General features: G+C 45.6%; 1 protein-coding gene across 1 annotated transcript in view; it reads left to right on the top strand.

The window, feature by feature from the left end:
- atp10d (ATPase phospholipid transporting 10D) overlaps positions 1-19920 on the top strand; it is a 133197-nt gene that overhangs the window by 107156 nt on the left and 6121 nt on the right. Inside the window, exons 22-25 of the mRNA XM_080751388.1 lie at positions 10088-10213; positions 12168-12368; positions 16375-16455; positions 16948-17052. Of these exons, the coding sequence (XP_080607514.1) occupies positions 10088-10213; positions 12168-12368; positions 16375-16455; positions 16948-17052 (513 nt within the window). The remainder of the gene's footprint in view (positions 1-10087; positions 10214-12167; positions 12369-16374; positions 16456-16947; positions 17053-19920) is intronic.

Genomic DNA, 19920 nt, shown 5'->3' with positions numbered 1-19920 from the left:
AGGGCATGCAGGTAACACACGATGACTTCCACAAGCATTTAGCTTAATATCTGGCCAGGAGGGCATGCAGGTAACACACGATGACTTCTACAAGCATTTAGCTTAATATCTGGCCAGGAGGGAATGCAGGTAACACACGATGACTTCTACAAGCATTTAGCTTAATATCTGGCCAGGAGGGCATGTAGGTAACACACGATGACTTCTACAAGCATTTAGCTTAATATCTGGCCAGGAGGGCATGTAGGTAACACATGATGACTTCCACAAGCATTTAGCTTAATATCTGGCCAGGAGGGCATGCAGGTAACACATGATGACTTCCACAAGCATTTAGCTTAATATCTGGCCAGGAGGGCATGCAGGTAACACATGATGACTTCCACAAGCATTTATCTTAATATCTGGCCAGGAGGGAATGCAGGTAACACATGATGACTTCCACAAGCATTTAGCTTAATATCTGGCCAGGAGGGCATGCAGGTAACACATGATGACTTCCACTAGCATTTAGCTTAATATCTGGCCAGGAGGGAATGCAGGTAACACACGATGACTTCCACAAGCATTTAGCTTAATATCTGGCCAGGAGGGCATGCAGGTAACACATGATGACTTCTACAAGCATTTAGCTTAATATCTGACCAGGAGGGAATGCAGGTAACACATGATGACTTCCACAAGCATTTAGCTTAATATCTGGCCAGGAGGGCATGCAGGTAACACATGATGACTTCCACAAGCATTTAGCTTAATATCTGGCCAGGAGGGCATGTAGGTAACACACGATGACTTCTACAAGCATTTAGCTTAATATCTGGCCAGGAGGGCATGTAGGTAACACATGATGACTTCCACAAGCATTTAGCTTAATATCTGGCCAGGAGGGCATGCAGGTAACACATGATGACTTCCACAAGCATTTAGCTTAATATCTGGCCAGGAGGGCATGCAGGTAACACACGATGACTTCCACAAGCATTTAGCTTAATATCTGGCCAGGAGGGCATGCAGGTAACACACGATGACTTCTACAAGCATTTAGCTTAATATCTGGCCAGGAGGGAATGCAGGTAACACACGATGACTTCTACAAGCATTTAGCTTAATATCTGGCCAGGAGGGCATGTAGGTAACACACGATGACTTCTACAAGCATTTAGCTTAATATCTGGCCAGGAGGGCATGTAGGTAACACATGATGACTTCCACAAGCATTTAGCTTAATATCTGGCCAGGAGGGCATGCAGGTAACACATGATGACTTCCACAAGCATTTAGCTTAATATCTGGCCAGGAGGGCATGCAGGTAACACATGATGACTTCCACAAGCATTTATCTTAATATCTGGCCAGGAGGGAATGCAGGTAACACATGATGACTTCCACAAGCATTTAGCTTAATATCTGGCCAGGAGGGCATGCAGGTAAAACATGATGACTTCCACTAGCATTTAGCTTAATATCTGGCCAGGAGGGAATGCAGGTAACACACGATGACTTCCACAAGCATTTAGCTTAATATCTGGCCAGGAGGGCATGCAGGTAACACACGATGACTTCTACAAGCATTTAGCTTAATATCTGGCCAGGAGGGCATGCAGGTAACACACGATGACTTCCACAAGCATTTAGCTTAATATCTGGCCAGGAGGGCATGCAGGTAACACACGATGACTTCCACAAGCATTTAGCTTAATATCTGGCCAGGAGGGCATGTAGGTAACACACGATGACTTCCACAAGCATTTAGCTTAATATCTGGCCAGGAGGGAATGCAGGTAACACATGATGACTTCCACAAGCATTTAGCTTAATATCTGGCCAGGAGGGAATGCAGGTAACACATGATGACTTCCACAAGCATTTAGCTTAATATCTGTCCAGGAGGGAATGCAGGTAACACACGATGACTTCTACAAGCATTTAGCTTAATATCTGGCCAGGAGGGCATGCAGGTAACACACGATGACTTCTACAAGCATTTAGCTTAATATCTGGCCAGGAGGGCATGCAGGTAACACACGATGACTTCCACAAGCATTTAGCTTAATATCTGGCCAGGAGGGCATGCAGGTAACACATGATGACTTCCACAAGCATTTAGCTTAATATCTGGCCAGGAGGGCATGCAGGTAACACATGATGACTTCCACAAGCATTTAGCTTAATATCTGGCCAGGAGGGCATGCAGGTAACACATGATGACTTCCACAAGCATTTAGCTTAATATCTGGCCAGGAGGGCATGCAGGTAACACACGATGACTTCCACAAGCATTTAGCTTAATATCTGGCCAGGAGGGCATGCAGGTAACACACGATGACTTCCACAAGCATTTAGCTTAATATCTGGCCAGGAGGGCATGCAGGTAACACACGATGACTTCCACAAGCATTTAGCTTAATATCTGGCCAGGAGGGCATGCAGGTAACACACGATGACTTCCACAAGCATTTAGCTTAATATCTGGCCAGGAGGGCATGCAGGTAACACACGATGACTTCCACAAGCATTTAGCTTAATATCTGGCCAGGAGGGCATGCAGGTAACACATGATGACTTCCACAAGCATTTAGCTTAATATCTGGCCAGGAGGGAATGCAGGTAACACACGATGACTTCCACAAGCATTTAGCTTAATATCTGACCAGGAGGGCATGCAGGTAACACACGATGACTTCCACAAGCATTTATCTTAATATCTGGCCAGGAGGGCATGCAGGTAACACATGATGACTTCCACAAGCATTTAGCTTAATATCTGGCCAGGAGGGCATGCAGGTAACACACGATGACTTCTACAAGCATTTAGCTTAATATCTGGCCAGGAGGGCATGCAGGTAACACACGATGACTTCCACAAGCATTTAGCTTAATATCTGGCCAGGAGGGCATGCAGGTAACACACGATGACTTCCACAAGCATTTAGCTTAATATCTGGCCAGGAGGGCATGTAGGTAACACACGATGACTTCTACAAGCATTTAGCTTAATATCTGGCCAGGAGGGCATGTAGGTAACACATGATGACTTCCACAAGCATTTAGCTTAATATCTGGCCAGGAGGGCATGCAGGTAACACATGATGACTTCCACAAGCATTTAGCTTAATATCTGGCCAGGAGGGCATGCAGGTAACACACGATGACTTCCACAAGCATTTAGCTTAATATCTGGCCAGGAGGGCATGCAGGTAACACACGATGACTTCTACAAGCATTTAGCTTAATATCTGGCCAGGAGGGAATGCAGGTAACACACGATGACTTCTACAAGCATTTAGCTTAATATCTGGCCAGGAGGGCATGTAGGTAACACACGATGACTTCTACAAGCATTTAGCTTAATATCTGGCCAGGAGGGCATGTAGGTAACACATGATGACTTCCACAAGCATTTAGCTTAATATCTGGCCAGGAGGGCATGCAGGTAACACATGATGACTTCCACAAGCATTTAGCTTAATATCTGGCCAGGAGGGCATGCAGGTAACACATGATGACTTCCACAAGCATTTATCTTAATATCTGGCCAGGAGGGAATGCAGGTAACACATGATGACTTCCACAAGCATTTAGCTTAATATCTGGCCAGGAGGGCATGCAGGTAACACATGATGACTTCCACTAGCATTTAGCTTAATATCTGGCCAGGAGGGAATGCAGGTAACACACGATGACTTCCACAAGCATTTAGCTTAATATCTGGCCAGGAGGGCATGCAGGTAACACATGATGACTTCTACAAGCATTTAGCTTAATATCTGGCCAGGAGGGCATGCAGGTAACACACGATGACTTCCACAAGCATTTAGCAAGCATTTAGCTTAATATCTGGCCAGGAGGGAATGCAGGTAACACATGATGACTTCCACAAGCATTTAGCTTAATATCTGGCCAGGAGGGAATGCAGGTAACACACGATGACTTCTACAAGCATTTAGCTTAATATCTGGCCAGGAGGGCATGCAGGTAACACACGATGACTTCTACAAGCATTTAGCTTAATATCTGGCCAGGAGGGCATGCAGGTAACACATGATGACTTCCACAAGCATTTAGCTTAATATCTGGCCAGGAGGGCATGCAGGTAACACATGATGACTTCCACAAGCATTTAGCTTAATATCTGGCCAGGAGGGCATGCAGGTAACACATGATGACTTCCACAAGCATTTAGCTTAATATCTGGCCAGGAGGGCATGCAGGTAACACATGAAGACTTCCACAAGCATTTAGCTTAATATCTGGCCAGGAGGGCATGCAGGTAACACACGATGACTTCCACAAGCATTTAGCTTAATATCTGGCCAGGAGGGCATGCAGGTAACACATGATGACTTCCACAAGCATTTAGCTTAATATCTGGCCAGGAGGGCATGCAGGTAACACACGATGACTTCCACAAGCATTTAGCTTAATATCTGGCCAGGAGGGCATGCAGGTAACACACGATGACTTCCACAAGCATTTAGCTTAATATCTGGCCAGGAGGGCATGCAGGTAACACACGATGACTTCCACAAGCATTTAGCTTAATATCTGGCCAGGAGGGCATGCAGGTAACACATGATGACTTCCACAAGCATTTAGCTTAATATCTGGCCAGGAGGGAATGCAGGTAACACACGATGACTTCCACAAGCATTTAGCTTAATATCTGACCAGGAGGGCATGCAGGTAACACATGATGACTTCCACAAGCATTTATCTTAATATCTGGCCAGGAGGGCATGCAGGTAACACATGATGACTTCCACAAGCATTTAGCTTAATATCTGGCCAGGAGGGCATGCAGGTAACACATGATGACTTCTACAAGCATTTAGCTTAATATCTGGCCAGGAGGGCATGCAGGTAACACACGATGACTTCCACAAGCATTTAGCTTAATATCTGGCCAGGAGGGAATGCAGGTAACACATGATGACTTCCACAAGCATTTAGCTTAATATCTGGCCAGGAGGGCATGCAGGTAACACATGATGACTTCCACAAGCATTTAGCTTAATATCTGGCCAGGAGGGAATGCAGGTAACACATGATGACTTCCACTAGCATTTAGCTTAATATCTGGCCAGGAGGGAATGCAGGTAACACATGATGACTTCCACAAGCATTTAGCTTAATATCTGGCCAGGAGGGAATGCAGGTAACACATGATGACTTCCACAAGCATTTAGCTAAATATCTGGCCAGGAGGGCATGCAGGTAACACATGATGACTTCCACAAGCATTTAGCTTAATATCTGGCCAGGAGGGAATGCAGGTAACACATGATGACTTCCACAAGCATTTAGCTTAATATCTGGCCAGGAGGGCATGCAGGTAACACATGATGACTTCCACAAGCATTTAGCTTAATATCTGGCCAGGAGGGAATGCAGGTAACACATGATGACTTCCACAAGCATTTAGCTTAATATCTGGCCAGGAGGGCATGCAGGTAACACATGATGACTTCCACAAGCATTTAGCTTAATATCTGGCCAGGAGGGAATGCAGGTAACACATGATGACTTCCACAAGCATTTAGCTTAATATCTGGCCAGGAGGGCATGCAGGTAACACATGATGACTTCTACAAGCATTTAGCTTAATATCTGGCCAGGAGGGCATGCAGGTAACACATGATGACTTCCACAAGCATTTAGCTTAATATCTGGCCAGGAGGGCATGCAGGTAACACATGATGACTTCCACAAGCATTTAGCTTAATATCTGGCCAGGAGGGCATGCAGGTAACACACGATGACTTCCACAAGCATTTATCTTAATATCTGGCCAGGAGGGCATGCAGGTAACACATGATGACTTCCACAAGCATTTATCTTAATATCTGGCCAGGAGGGAATGCAGGTAACACACGATGACTTCCACAAGCATTTAGCTTAATATCTGGCCAGGAGGGCATGCAGGTAACACATGATGACTTCCACAAGCATTTAGCTTAATATCTGGCCAGGAGGGAATGCAGGTAACACATGATGACTTCCACAAGCATTTATCTTAATATCTGGCCAGGAGGGAATGCAGGTAACACATGATGACTTCCACAAGCATTTAGCTTAATATCTGGCCAGGAGGGAATGCAGGTAACACATGATGACTTCTACAAGCATTTAGCTTAATATCTGGCCAGGAGGGCATGCAGGTAACACATGATGACTTCCACAAGCATTTAGCTTAATATCTGGCCAGGAGGGAATGCAGGTAACACATGATGACTTCCACAAGCATTTAGCTTAATATCTGGCCAGGAGGGCATGCAGGTAACACATGATGACTTCCACAAGCATTTAGCTTAATATCTGGCCAGGAGGGAATGCAGGTAACACATGATGACTTCCACAAGCATTTAGCTTAATATCTGGCCAGGAGGGCATGTAGGTAACACACGATGACTTCCACAAGCATTTAGCTTAATATCTGGCCAGGAGGGCATGTAGGTAACACATGATGACTTCCACAAGCATTTAGCTTAATATCTGGCCAGGAGGGCATGCAGGTAACACACGATGACTTCCACAAGCATTTAGCTTAATATCTGGCCAGGAGGGAATGCAGGTAACACATGATGACTTCTACAAGCATTTATCTTAATATCTGGCCAGGAGGGCATGCAGGTAACACACGATGACTTCCACAAGCATTTAGCTTAATATCTGGCCAGGAGGGCATGCAGGTAACACACGATGACTTCCACAAGCATTTATCTTAATATCTGGCCAGGAGGGCATGCAGGTAACACACGATGACTTCCACAAGCATTTAGCTTAATATCTGACCAGGAGGGCATGCAGGTAACACATGATGACTTCTACAAGCATTTAGCTTAATATCTGGCCAGGAGGGCATGCAGGTAACACATGATGACTTCCACAAGCATTTAGCTTAATATCTGGCCAGGAGGGCATGCAGGTAACACATGATGACTTCTACAAGCATTTAGCTTAATATCTGGCCAGGAGGGCATGCAGGTAACACATGATGACTTCTACAAGCATTTAGCTTAATATCTGGCCAGGAGGGAATGCAGGTAACACATGATGACTTCTACAAGCATTTAGCTTAATATCTGGCCAGGAGGGAATGCAGGTAACACATGATGACTTCCACAAGCATTTAGCTTAATATCTGGCCAGGAGGGCATGCAGGTAACACATGATGACTTCCACAAGCATTTATCTTAATATCTGGCCAGGAGGGAATGCAGGTAACACATGATGACTTCTACAAGCATTTAGCTTAATATCTGTCCAGGAGGGAATGCAGGTAACACATGATGACTTCCACAAGCATTTAGCTTAATATCTGGCCAGGAGGGCATGCAGGTAACACATGATGACTTCTACAAGCATTTAGCTTAATATCTGGCCAGGAGGGCATGCAGGTAACACATGATGACTTCTACAAGCATTTAGCTTAATATCTGGCCAGGAGGGCATGCAGGTAACACATGATGACTTCTACAAGCATTTAGCTTAATATCTGGCCAGGAGGGCATGTAGGTAACACATGATGACTTCCACAAGCATTTAGCTTAATATCTGGCCAGGAGGGAATGCAGGTAACACATGATGACTTCCACTAGCATTTAGCTTAATATCTGGCCAGGAGGGAATGCAGGTAACACATGATGACTTCTACAAGCATTTAGCTTAATATCTGGCCAGGAGGGAATGCAGGTAACACACGATGACTTCCACAAGCATTTAGCTTAATATCTGTCCAGGAGGGAATGCAGGTAACACATGATGACTTCCACAAGCATTTAGCTTAATATCTGGCCAGGAGGGAATGCAGGTAACACATGATGACTTCTACAAGCATTTAGCTTAATATCTGGCCAGGAGGGCATGCAGGTAACACATGATGACTTCCACAAGCATTTAGCTTAATATCTGGCCAGGAGGGCATGCAGGTAACACATGATGACTTCTACAAGCATTTAGCTTAATATCTGGCCAGGAGGGAATGCAGGTAACACATGATGACTTCCACAAGCATTTAGCTTAATATCTGGCCAGGAGGGAATGCAGGTAACACATGATGACTTCCACAAGCATTTATCTTAATATCTGACCAGGAGGGCATGCAGGTAACACATGATGACTTCCACAAGCATTTAGCTTAATATCTGGCCAGGAGGGAATGCAGGTAACACATGATGACTTCCACAAGCATTTAGCTTAATATCTGGCCAGGAGGGAATGCAGGTAACACATGATGACTTCCACAAGCATTTAGCTTAATATCTGGCCAGGAGGGAATGCAGGTAAAACATGATGACTTCCACAAGCATTTAGCTTAATATCTGGCCAGGAGGGAATGCAGGTAACACATGATGACTTCCACAAGCATTTAGCTTAATATCTGGCCAGGAGGGAATGCAGGTAACACATGATGACTTCCACAAGCATTTATCTTAATATCTGGCCAGGAGGGCATGCAGGTAACACATGATGACTTCTACAAGCATTTATCTTAATATCTGGCCAGGAGGGAATGCAGGTAACACATGATGACTTCTACAAGCATTTATCTTAATATCTGGCCAGGAGGGAATGCAGGTAACACATGATGACTTCCACAAGCATTTAGCTTAATATCTGGCCAGGAGGGCATGCAGGTAACACATGATGACTTCCACAAGCATTTAGCTTAATATCTGGCCAGGAGGGCATGCAGGTAACACATGATGACTTCCACAAGCATTTAGCTTAATATCTGGCCAGGAGGGCATGCAGGTAACACATGATGACTTCCACAAGCATTTAGCTTAATATCTGGCCAGGAGGGCATGCAGGTAACACATGATGACTTCCACAAGCATTTAGCTAAATATCTGTCCAGGAGGGCATGCAGGTAACACATGATGACTTCCACAAGCATTTAGCTTAATATCTGGCCAGGAGGGCATGCAGGTAACACATGATGACTTCCACAAGCATTTAGCTTAATATCTGGCCAGGAGGGCATGCAGGTAACACACGATGACTTCCACAAGCATTTAGCTTAATATCTGGCCAGGAGGGCATGCAGGTAACACACGATGACTTCCACAAGCATTTAGCTTAATATCTGGCCAGGAGGGAATGCAGGTAAAGTCGGTTTCCGTTTCCTGCCCAGACTGGAAGCACTATGTCCGGGGCACTTCGGCACTACGTTGCGGCGTTAATCTTTTTGATATTTTTTATAAATATGAATAGAAATACTGTTCCTACAAAACAGTGTGGGCTCGCATGTAGTCTTGCGTGCCCAGACTGTTGCCTCCGTGATTTGGCCAAATGCTCCCGGCATACAGTCTGGCAAACCGGAATAGAAATGATGAGTGCGAGATAAAGCGGATGTGACGCAACCGCTCCCTTGGTGCAGTAGCAATAACATGTCCTACTGGAAGCGTTATGTCTCCTTTCTTTATTTTTTGGGGCATTATTTCGTCTTTCTCTGGTGTTGTTGGTGTTACTTCCATGTTGTTTTCAAACGTTTTCTTAAACTATACACTCATAACAAGAATAGGCCGCTCGAATGACTTTGTCTGAGCTATTGTGTTTCTGTTATGTTTCCAATGGGACTACAGTTCAGTGCAGCACTGGCTACTTCCGATACTCGCCGTTCGGGAGCTGCTGTTCCAGACTCTATATAGCATTCAGATATTGTGGAATAGTTGTCTGGCTACGCGAGACTAGCTCGCATGTAACACCATGTATGGGCACAAAGATCTACCCTTTGGCTGCACCTCACTGGCTAAGGGCCCTGCCTGTGTACTGTCGAGGAGAACTTGACTGATAGATAAATAATGAAGATAACATAGTGTTCTCTCCTTTCAGGCGAGCCCACACTAACTCGTGTTTGGCAGTAGATGTAAGATAGGTGGACACACTAAAGCAGACCCACAGTACGTGTCTCCACCAGGGAGGAGTCAATAGGAATCACTGTGCACGGTGCAGCCGGCTTGTCCAGTGTCTGTACCAGCACTATTGGCTAATGTGTGTGTGTGTGTGTGTGTGTGTGTGTGTGTGTGTGTGTGTGTGTGTGTGTGTGTGTGTGTGTGTGTGTGTGTGCGTGCTCTCCCCTCAGGCGGTGATGTCCAGTGACTTTGCCATCTCCAGGTTCAAACATCTCCGCAAGCTGCTGCTGGTCCACGGTCACTGGTGCTACGCTCGCCTGGCTAACATGATCCTCATCTTCTTCTACAAGAACGTGGTGAGAACCTATCTATCTATCTATCTATCTATCTATCTATCTATCTATCTATCTATCTATCTATCTATCTATCTTAACATGATCCTCATCTTCTTCTACAAGAACGTGGTGAGAATGTCTGCCTGCATGTCTGTCTGTCTGTCTGTCTGTCTGTCTGTCTGTCTGTCTGCCTGCCTTCATGTCTGTCTGTCTTTCTTTCTGTCTTTCTTTAAATTAAAAGTTTAAATATAATGATAATAACTCAAACTATGTTATGTGTTACAACACTAACTAAAACAAAACTAAAATCACAGGGAAAAGGTCCTTAGTTTTAGTCTTTGTCAATGACAATAATCTTCAAAAGTAGTGAAAACTGGAACTGCACTCTGTTGAGGTGCCAACTTGCGTCTCACGCTCAAGCAGGCCACACATGGCCTACTTGAGTGCAAGCAATAAGAAACTAAAACGAAGCCTTTACAAAAACAAGTAAGACTCCCTAAATCGGGAGATAAGCGACCGTCAGGTGGCATGTAAAAATCGGCCTGATGGTGGCGCTCTTGTTGTTTTTTTTTCCCTCTTATCTATCTTTTTTTCTTACTTCTCTGTAACTTTGTAAATAACTGTATACTGCTGTGCTACAACTGGACAACTTAATTTCCCCCTTGGGATAATAAAAGTATCTATCTACCGGTATCTATCTATCTATCTATCTAAATATGACAGATCCATGTTGATGACATAACTGTAGACATACTGTGTACCGCTTTGCGTGATTTTAGGGCAACATTTGTAGGAGCAGTGTCCAAAACTGTGTTTTGCAAGAATCGGCCTCATGGTGGCGCTAGAAGAGGACCATGTGAGAAATGAGGGATGGAAGTAGTGGTTTGACAGCCAAGGAGTGTGTGTGTGCAAAGTTTGGCATGGATCAGGGCAACGATGGCCGGAGATATGAGAAGGGCAAAAGTGACAGACTGACTGACAGTCGGTGGAGGTTTTGATAGTAACTGCGACCTGACGGTCGCAATAAAATAAAATAAAATAAAAGGGAAAAAAAAGGAAATAAGAAACACATGAAGATGTAAAAGCTTAATATAACCTAGGCTTGTGTTTGTGTGTGTTTTGTGGTGTGCAGATATACTGTATGTGAACCTGCTCTTTTGTTTATGTTGTGGTCTCCAGATGTATGTGAACCTGCTCTTTTGTTTATGTTGTGGTCTCCAGATGTATGTGAACCTGCTCTTCTGTTTATGTTGTGGTCTCCAGATGTATGTGAACCTGCTCTTCTGTTTATGTTGTGGTCTCCAGATGTATGTGAACCTGCTCTTCTGTTTATGTTGTGGTCTCCAGATGTATGTGAACCTGCTCTTCTGTTTATGTTGTGGTCTCCAGATGTATGTGAACCTGCTCTTCTGTTTATGTTGTGGTCTCCAGATGTATGTGAACCTGCTCTTCTGTTTATGTTGTGGTCTCCAGATGTATGTGAACCTGCTCTTCTGTTTATGTTGTGGTCTCCAGATGTATGTGAAGCTGCTCTTCTGTGTTGTTGTGGTCTGCAGATGTACGTGAACCTTCTGTTCTGTGTTCTTGTGGTCTGCAGATGTACGTGAACCTGCTGTTCTGTTTATGTTGTGGTCTCCAGATGTACGTGAACCTGCTGTTCTGTTTATGTTGTGGTCTCCAGATGTACGTGAACCTGCTGTTCTGTTTATGTTGTGGTCTCCAGATGTACGTGAACCTGCTCTTCTGTTTATGTTGTGGTCTCCAGATGTACGTGAACCTGCTGTTCTGTTTATGTTGTGGTCTCCAGATGTACGTGAACCTGCTGTTCTGTTTATGTTGTGGTCTCCAGATGTACGTGAACCTGCTGTTCTGTTTATGTTGTGGTCTCCAGATGTACGTGAACCTGCTGTTCTGTTTATGTTGTGGTCTCCAGATGTACGTGAACCTGCTGTTCTGTTTATGTTGTGGTCTCCAGATGTACGTGAACCTGCTCTTCTGGTACCAGTTCTTCTGTGGGTTCTCTGGCTCTGTGATGATCAACGCCTGGGTCCTGATCCTGTTCAACCTGCTCTTCACCTCCGTGCCTCCGCTGGTCTACGGCGTTCTGGACCGGGACGTGTCCGCCGTGAGCCTGATGAGCACGCCCTGGCTGTACGGAGCCGCCAGCACGCACAAGGTACTACACACACACACACACACACACACACACACACCCTGATGAGCACGCCCCGGCTCTATGGAGCCGCCAGCACGCACAAGGTACCACACACACACACACACACACACACACACACACACACACACACACACCCTGATGAGCACGCCCCGACTGTACGGAGCCGCGAGCACGCACAAGGTACTACACACACACACACACACACACACACACACACACACACACACACACACACACACCCTGACGAGCACGCCCCGACTGTACGGAGCCGCCAGCACGCACAAGGTACCCACACACACACACACACACACACACACACACACACACACACACACACACACACACACACACGCGCACACACACACACACACACGCACACACACACACAGACACACACAGACACACACACACACACACACACACACACACACACACACCCTGATGAGCACGCCCCGGCTCTACGGAGCCGCCAGCACGCACAAGGTACCACACACACACACACACACACACACACACACACACACACACACACACACACACACACACACACACACACCTGATGAGCACGCCCCAGCTCTACGGAGCCGTAAATGGCCTAACTCGGCCTACGAGAGCCAGGGCCGGTACCCACGCGTCCGCCTCGGCGGCACGGAGACAGACCTCAACATGAATCTGTCCCATATAGCGCCACCATCAGGCCCATTTTTCCAAACACATTTTTGGACACTGCTCCTAAAAATTGTGCCCTGAAATCATGCAAATCGCAAAGGGACATTAAGCTAAGACTAAAAGAGGCCCGAAGCACTTAAGGCTTTGGCTGCTTTGAAGGCCAGCATCAGTGTTTTGTATTCTGTGCGGGCAGCAACCGGGAGCCAGTGGAAGGAGCGGAGAAGGGGGGAGACGTGTGAGAATTTTGTCTGGTTGAAGACCAGTCGTGCCGCGACATTTTGGATCAGTTGGTGAGGCTTAAGTGCGCATGCCGGGAGACCAGTGAGGAGAGAGTTACAATAGTCAAGTTTTGATATGACTGACGTCTGACCAGTGAGGAGAGAGTTACAATAGTCAAGTTTTGATATGACTGATGTCTGGATGAGGAGCTGGGCTGACTCCTGGGTGAGGATTGAGGGTCTGATTCTATGGATGTTACGGATGTCAATCAATCAATCAATCAATCAAACCACGTCACTGTGATGTCAGAGCACTGGCTATATTTGCATCCCTCAGACATTTCCTGTGCTCAGAGTCTCAAATGGAGGTCGCCTTCGACGCCAGCTGTGCGTCTTCTGCACAGAGGATCGATGGAGCCTGCCCGTCGTCAGAGTCGCTGCAGTGCCCGGTGTGCCTGGGGTGGCACGCGCCGGACCGCTTCCCGGCACAAGCGTAATTTGTATAGGGTTGATAGGTTTAATAAACCCAAGGGCCGCCCTACTGGTGACAGTGTTATACATTCATAGGCTATTATATCGCCGTTGTCGGGTGGAAACCTTGTATGTCCAAAACCGTTCATTTTGCATTTTTCATTTTAAAAAATGATTTAAACTAGTGAAAACAGCCGATCTACAAGCACACAACGCCTCGCACCGCGAGGCGTTGTGTGCTTGTAGATCTGCTGTTTTCACTACTTTTGTGCGACGGCCCTTTATGATGAAGCAGGGCTTTGCTTTGCGAAAGAACATACAAATTTGAAACTTGGAGATACGAGGTTTACACCTGACAACGACGATATGTATTTTGTCATTTCCAATATATTAGGGGTTTCTAATCTCCTAATCTATGGGCCCCCCTCACAGCAGTACAGGGCCCTTTTGATCTGAAAACCCATGCAGAATAAGATCTAATTTCGCCCCTGCTTCCCGGACATCATGCCCTGCCGCCACCGGGCGTGCGCGGACTGCCTGCGCCGGCACCTGGGTACCGGGATCTCCGAGGGATCTCGCCGGGTCAACATCGGCTGCCCCGAGTGCCCGATGCAATTCCACCCGCACGATATCTGGAAGATCCTGGCTGGCGAGCGGGCCCTCGTGGAGAAGTACGAGGAGTTTGCGTTGAGGAGGCGTTTGGCGACCGACCGGGACTGCCGCTGGTGCCCCGCGGCCGACTGTGGCTACGCCGCCATCGCCCCCGACTGCGGCCGCTGCCCGAAGATCACGTGCGGGCGCGAGGGCTGCTGCACGGAGTTCTGCTACGGCTGCAGGCGGCGCTGGCATCCCGACCAGACGTGTGACGCTGCGGAGGAGGGCTGGCGACGCCAAGCCGTGCCCTCGCTGCGCGTCCTACATCAGCAAGACGGGCATGGCCAGGGGTGTTGCACCAAATTCTGGGGCCCCGGGTACAAGGATTCACTGCGGGGCCCTTGTGCTTTAACTATTGAAAAATAGCAGATATACAAGCTCACAGCGCGGCACTCGTAGATCTGCTATTTTTGAAAAATCATGAAAATCTTTGAATATTTCAAATCCTTCTGAGGTTTTTTGAAAAACCTATGTTTCTATGTCAGTGGAGCTCAAACCTTTTCATGTGAAGGACCCCCAAAATGGTATGTATTTGGCCACGGAACCCCATCTCAAAATATTTAGTTCCAGGGACCCCCCCAGAAGCAAAATTTGAGTTGCAAATGTTCACTTAAAAAATACATATATTCAAAGATTTGCACACATATTCACGACTTTTCAAAAATAGCAGATCTACAAGCTCGCAGCGCGGCACTCGGTGCCGCGCTGTGAGCTTGTATATCTGCTATTTTTCAATAGCTAAAGTATAAAATAATTAAGGCCCCTCCTCCACCTTGGGCCCTAGTAACTCAGTCCCACTTTCCTACCCCTTGTGACGCCCCTGCGGGCGGCTGCGATGTCATGACCTGTGCGGTCTGCGGCTGGGAGTTCCTGTGGGCTCCGTGAAGGAGTGGGACCGGTTTTCATGCATGGGCCGTCCTTGCTGTTGGCATCGCCGTCACAGTAGGCGTTGTGATCCATGCTCGCTGCCACAATCCGCTGTGGTGACTGTCTGTGATCGCGTCACCTGTAGTTAGGCCTGTCAATATTTAAAATTTAAAAATTCAAAAGACGTCATGTGGAAAAGATGTCATGTGGGTGTTGTTATTTATATCAGGTCGCACACCAAATCACCAATTTGCATTGGCTGGATGATAATGTAGTTACCCAACCCTCTCTGATTCATCCAATCAGTAGCAACCGGTCAGCCCAACGGGCACTCCAGCATGGAACACCATACATGGGCATAAAGTGCCGAAGTTCTGAGGAGAAAAAACGTCCTAAAGATTTGGGAGAACATACCAGGGGCATAGTTCTGCCGATTTAAAATGACTCCAATTGGGAAGTAAAACTTCCTATGATTGGCCGCTAGTTGCGCTGTTTCCCCCCCCCGGCCGATCGCAAAAAGAATTGCCCTCCATTGGATCCCATTCATTTTCCCCTTTTGTTTTCTAACCTTAATTAACATTTTCATGAATACTGTATGGTTCCTATCGCTAGTTTAAAATTGCCTTTCAATCACCATCATATTCGTTTTGTCGAAATGTGGTCCAATTTATAAATGATAAAGTTGCGGGGGGGGCGTGGCCAACTAAACTGATACCAGCCGGCTGTGTTCTTCGTGTGCTGTATTTCGGGAGGCTCCGACCACATTCTCCCATGTATCCCTGCGGTTGCACGTGACCGTTGGCAGCCATTAGCATCTCTGATGCCTTGGCTTCGCATCGTCCATATTTTTCTACAGTCTATGGAACATACGTGTGCCCGCTTTCAGCGAGCCCACAATAATAAACAACTTTATTGGGAGATAAATTGTTTGAAAACTGACAAGAAAGACACATGAAGACAAAGGCAGACAAGGAGATTTAGGCCGGGAAACGAGGTTTTGAGGGATGTAAATGTTCCATTGTGAACCAAACATCTTGCTTTTAACCTTTTTTAATGACGGTTTAAATGGAGAGCAGATGTATGAAGCGTTCTAATATTAAAACGGTGAATCTGTTTTGTTTTGACAGGTCTATGTGCCCTCCACGTTCTGGCTGACAATCCTGGATGCTTTCTACCAGAGCCTTGTCTGCTTCTTTGTGCCTTATTTTGTAAGTACACTACATATACTGTACTTACGTACTTCAAGTATAGTACACAGTACACCAGTAAGATGACGTAACAAGTACTTACTGCAGTGATCAACTTTGGGTGCTTCCGGAAATACTCATATAAAATGCTCTGATATATCAGTCCATTTAACAGTCACAGGAACACAGGAACACAGGGAATTACACCATCGCAACATCCTCGTCTGCTCCCTGTTTTTTTGGTTTTTTTTCACAGAAATGCCTGTAACTCCGCCTTGGGAGTTTGCGCTGCATGTCTGGGCGATACAGCTGTATTCAACGTCTCATAACTAGACAACCGGTGATCGAAATTACTCGCTTTTTGTACCCCCGTCTTTGGCAACGATCAGGGATCGATCGTACTGGAGATAAATATGTTTTATAATATGTAAATATGTTTTGGAGATAAATATGTTTTGACTATTTGAAAAAGGAAAACATTAATAATATGAATGTGTATTATGTTTCCCTCAGGCGTATGCCGGCTCAGACGTGGGCGTGTTGGCGTTTGGTTCTCCCATCAACACCTCCGCTCTGTTCATCATCTTACTGCATCAGGTCATAGAGAGCCGCACGCTGGTGAGTGAGACCCCTGCTGGACAGCAGCCGCATGACGGCTGTTCCCCTCATGAGTCTAGCCTGACACTCAGCCTGAATTGACATTTCCTTTCACTCCATTATTCAGTCTGAAAGTGCTTCCCTCCAGAGCTGTTTCTGGGATGGGCGTTGCCAAAGAGGCAGTCTTCTGCGATTGGTTCACCGTCTGACCAACACAACAGTAGCAAAGCAGATGACGTAGTGTTGTTATGTGTGGCTGGCTAGTGGCTAGCCTGTTGCTTGCTAGTGCTACTTGCTAACCAAAGAAACAGCAGGAATAGGAGCACAACGAATTAGTAATCAAACACAACATAACATGTCTGCTACTGATGTTTCATAGCGAGATCGATGCAATCGCATTTTATCGCGATGCGATGTGCACGGTCCCGTCCGGCGAATTGCACATGAGTTCTTGGAAACCCCCACCCACGATCACAAGACGCTGATTCACAACGCTGATTTGCCGTACGGATTTCCAAACGAGGAAAACCTCTTCAGTGAGAGCAACACCAGACTCCCTGAATCGCCCAAATTTTTTTTAAAGGGGTGTGGCTAGCGATTCAGGGTCTGAACCAGGCTAACATGAGTAAATTTTTCCTGTCAGAGTTATATTATGGCAACCCTCAGGATTTCACTGTAAATGTAGCTTATGTACGTATCATATTGTGCTGGTTGGTTCTACAGCAATGATGTCTATCACACTATAAAGCTTAACTTGTTTGCTGCCATTAAAAAGCGTCTGACTTTCGAGGTTGCCTGGCGCAATTTTCGTGTCCATCATCGTGCACGACTGCATGCATTGTGCACGATCTGTGCGCACTTCATGGTCCGCTCGTGAGCAAAAACAAATAACCCCCAGTAACATCCATGCCACATTCACTGTAATAGCCCCGGCCTTGTCGAGTTCATGTATTTTTTGTCAGTTTTATCTCGAAGAATACAAATTAACTAGAAAAATATTGTTCTTTCGAAACAATTGTGGGCTCGCTTCAAGCCAGAAAACAATGGCTATAAAAGTACAAAATGTCAAGATCGCAGGCAGTGCTCTCTTTGACGTTACTGACGTCAAAGATTGGTCCATTTTGTTCCAAAAATGTGTTGTGCAAAAGTTGACCCGATGGTGGCGCTATAACAGGCCAATGTGAGAAGGTTGGTATCTGTTCCTTGACCTATTGGGAATGTGCTTGCAAGATTTCACGCACATCCCAGGCTGTGTTCATGATTTGAGGTGTTTTTGGCTTTGGACACTTTATCGCTGCTTGCAGCTATATTTATTATTATTATTTTATAATTTTTTTGTGTGCACTTCATAGGCATGTTAGATAAAGGTCCTTAGATTGTGTGTAGAATGTTTCATGCAAATTGCAAAAAAAATCCTAGAATAAAAACGGGTTTAACTAGTTCACAGCCAAATCGCCTTCCATCGCCATTTTGAGGAGGGTGAGGCAGCCAGATCGCCCAACGTCGCCTTGGGGATCATTTTCTGATCATTTTGGTATTTTTTTGACATTTTTTGAGCTATAAATGACCTTTCTAGCTTAATTTTAGTCTAAAGTTACATATTCGAAGGAAGTGACATCATCGATGACGTAACCCGGAAGTCGTTCGGCCATAACATAGAATGGGCCTTTTTACAGCATTGAATGTTGACGTTTTTCTTATCAAACTTTACCATATCTAGACCGATTTTCATTCGGAAAAAAATGGCTGGACTGACAGATTGGTCACTCAAGAGCAAAAACGAGTGTAAATGGCGTGTGCACGACGTTCGGATCGTGTTTTATAGCTCCCGTTCGGCGGACCGGGAGACATAATGGCCGCCAATGGGCGCCGCCATTATGGGTCTACTGCTGTCCACTCGCTAGTCCAGACTCTAGGAGATTATCGTTGGGCACACTCTAGTGGATAGTACTAGTACTACATTTTACAACAATATGATCCCTGTTGGGTTAGATTAAAGCTAACTTGGAAATTAATAAAATTCCTGGCAGTATAGGCGCACAAGCCTATTGTAAATGGCTGGGAGAGAGTTAAGCGTTTTACAAACTGCTCAAAATTATATAGCGCCCCCCTTTGGCCATTTGGGGTAAGATTGGTTTCAGTGATATTTGAACTAACCCTCTACACTATTTTGTCATGAAAATGTGACTTTGCTTGTATGTTTTAGAGGCAGAAGAATGTTTGAATTATTTAAAAAAGCATGTTTCAATGTTAAAGAAATCCGATCTGACAGATCTTTAGATATCGGTCCAAAGTTCACGTAAAAAAAGTTTTGTGCACGTGACGCGAAAATTCCAGAATAAAAGCGGGTTTAGGCGTTTTACAAACTGCTCAAAGTGGCGGAAAATCGAAGGGCGGAGCTTACTTAACAACGACACAGATGTCTTCCGCTTGAGTCAAAGCACGCGTGTAACAAGTTGCATGTCTTCAAACGAAACGAGTCATGACTTATGCCCGTTTGAAGTTTGAATTTTCAGACGCTTCGTATAGCGCCCCCCTTTGGCCGATTGGAATAAAATTGGTTTCAGTGATACCTTGACTAACCCTCTACATCTTTGCCAAATGCCATGAACGTGTAACTTTGCATGTATGATTTAGAGGCAGAAGAATAATTTGCATAAAACTGCAATATTTATTGAATTATTAAAAAATTATATTTCACTTTAAAAGAAATCCGCCGAGATTAGTTTGACCGTATTGGTCCAAAGTTCATGTGAAAAAAGTTTTGTGCGCGTATCGAAAAAAACCCAGGAGGAGATAGATTTTTACTGTTTTTCATATAATTCCGAATTGTGGGAGATCTAAAGGTCAGAGGTCAAAAGTCAGAGGCTAAAAGTTGTTCGGCATGAG

Source organism: Nannobrachium achirus (assembly GCF_963921795.1).
Source record: "Nannobrachium achirus genome assembly, chromosome: 20".
Taxonomy (NCBI): domain Eukaryota; kingdom Metazoa; phylum Chordata; class Actinopteri; order Myctophiformes; family Myctophidae; genus Nannobrachium; species Nannobrachium achirus.
This window is presented reverse-complemented; position numbering and strand designations above follow the sequence as displayed.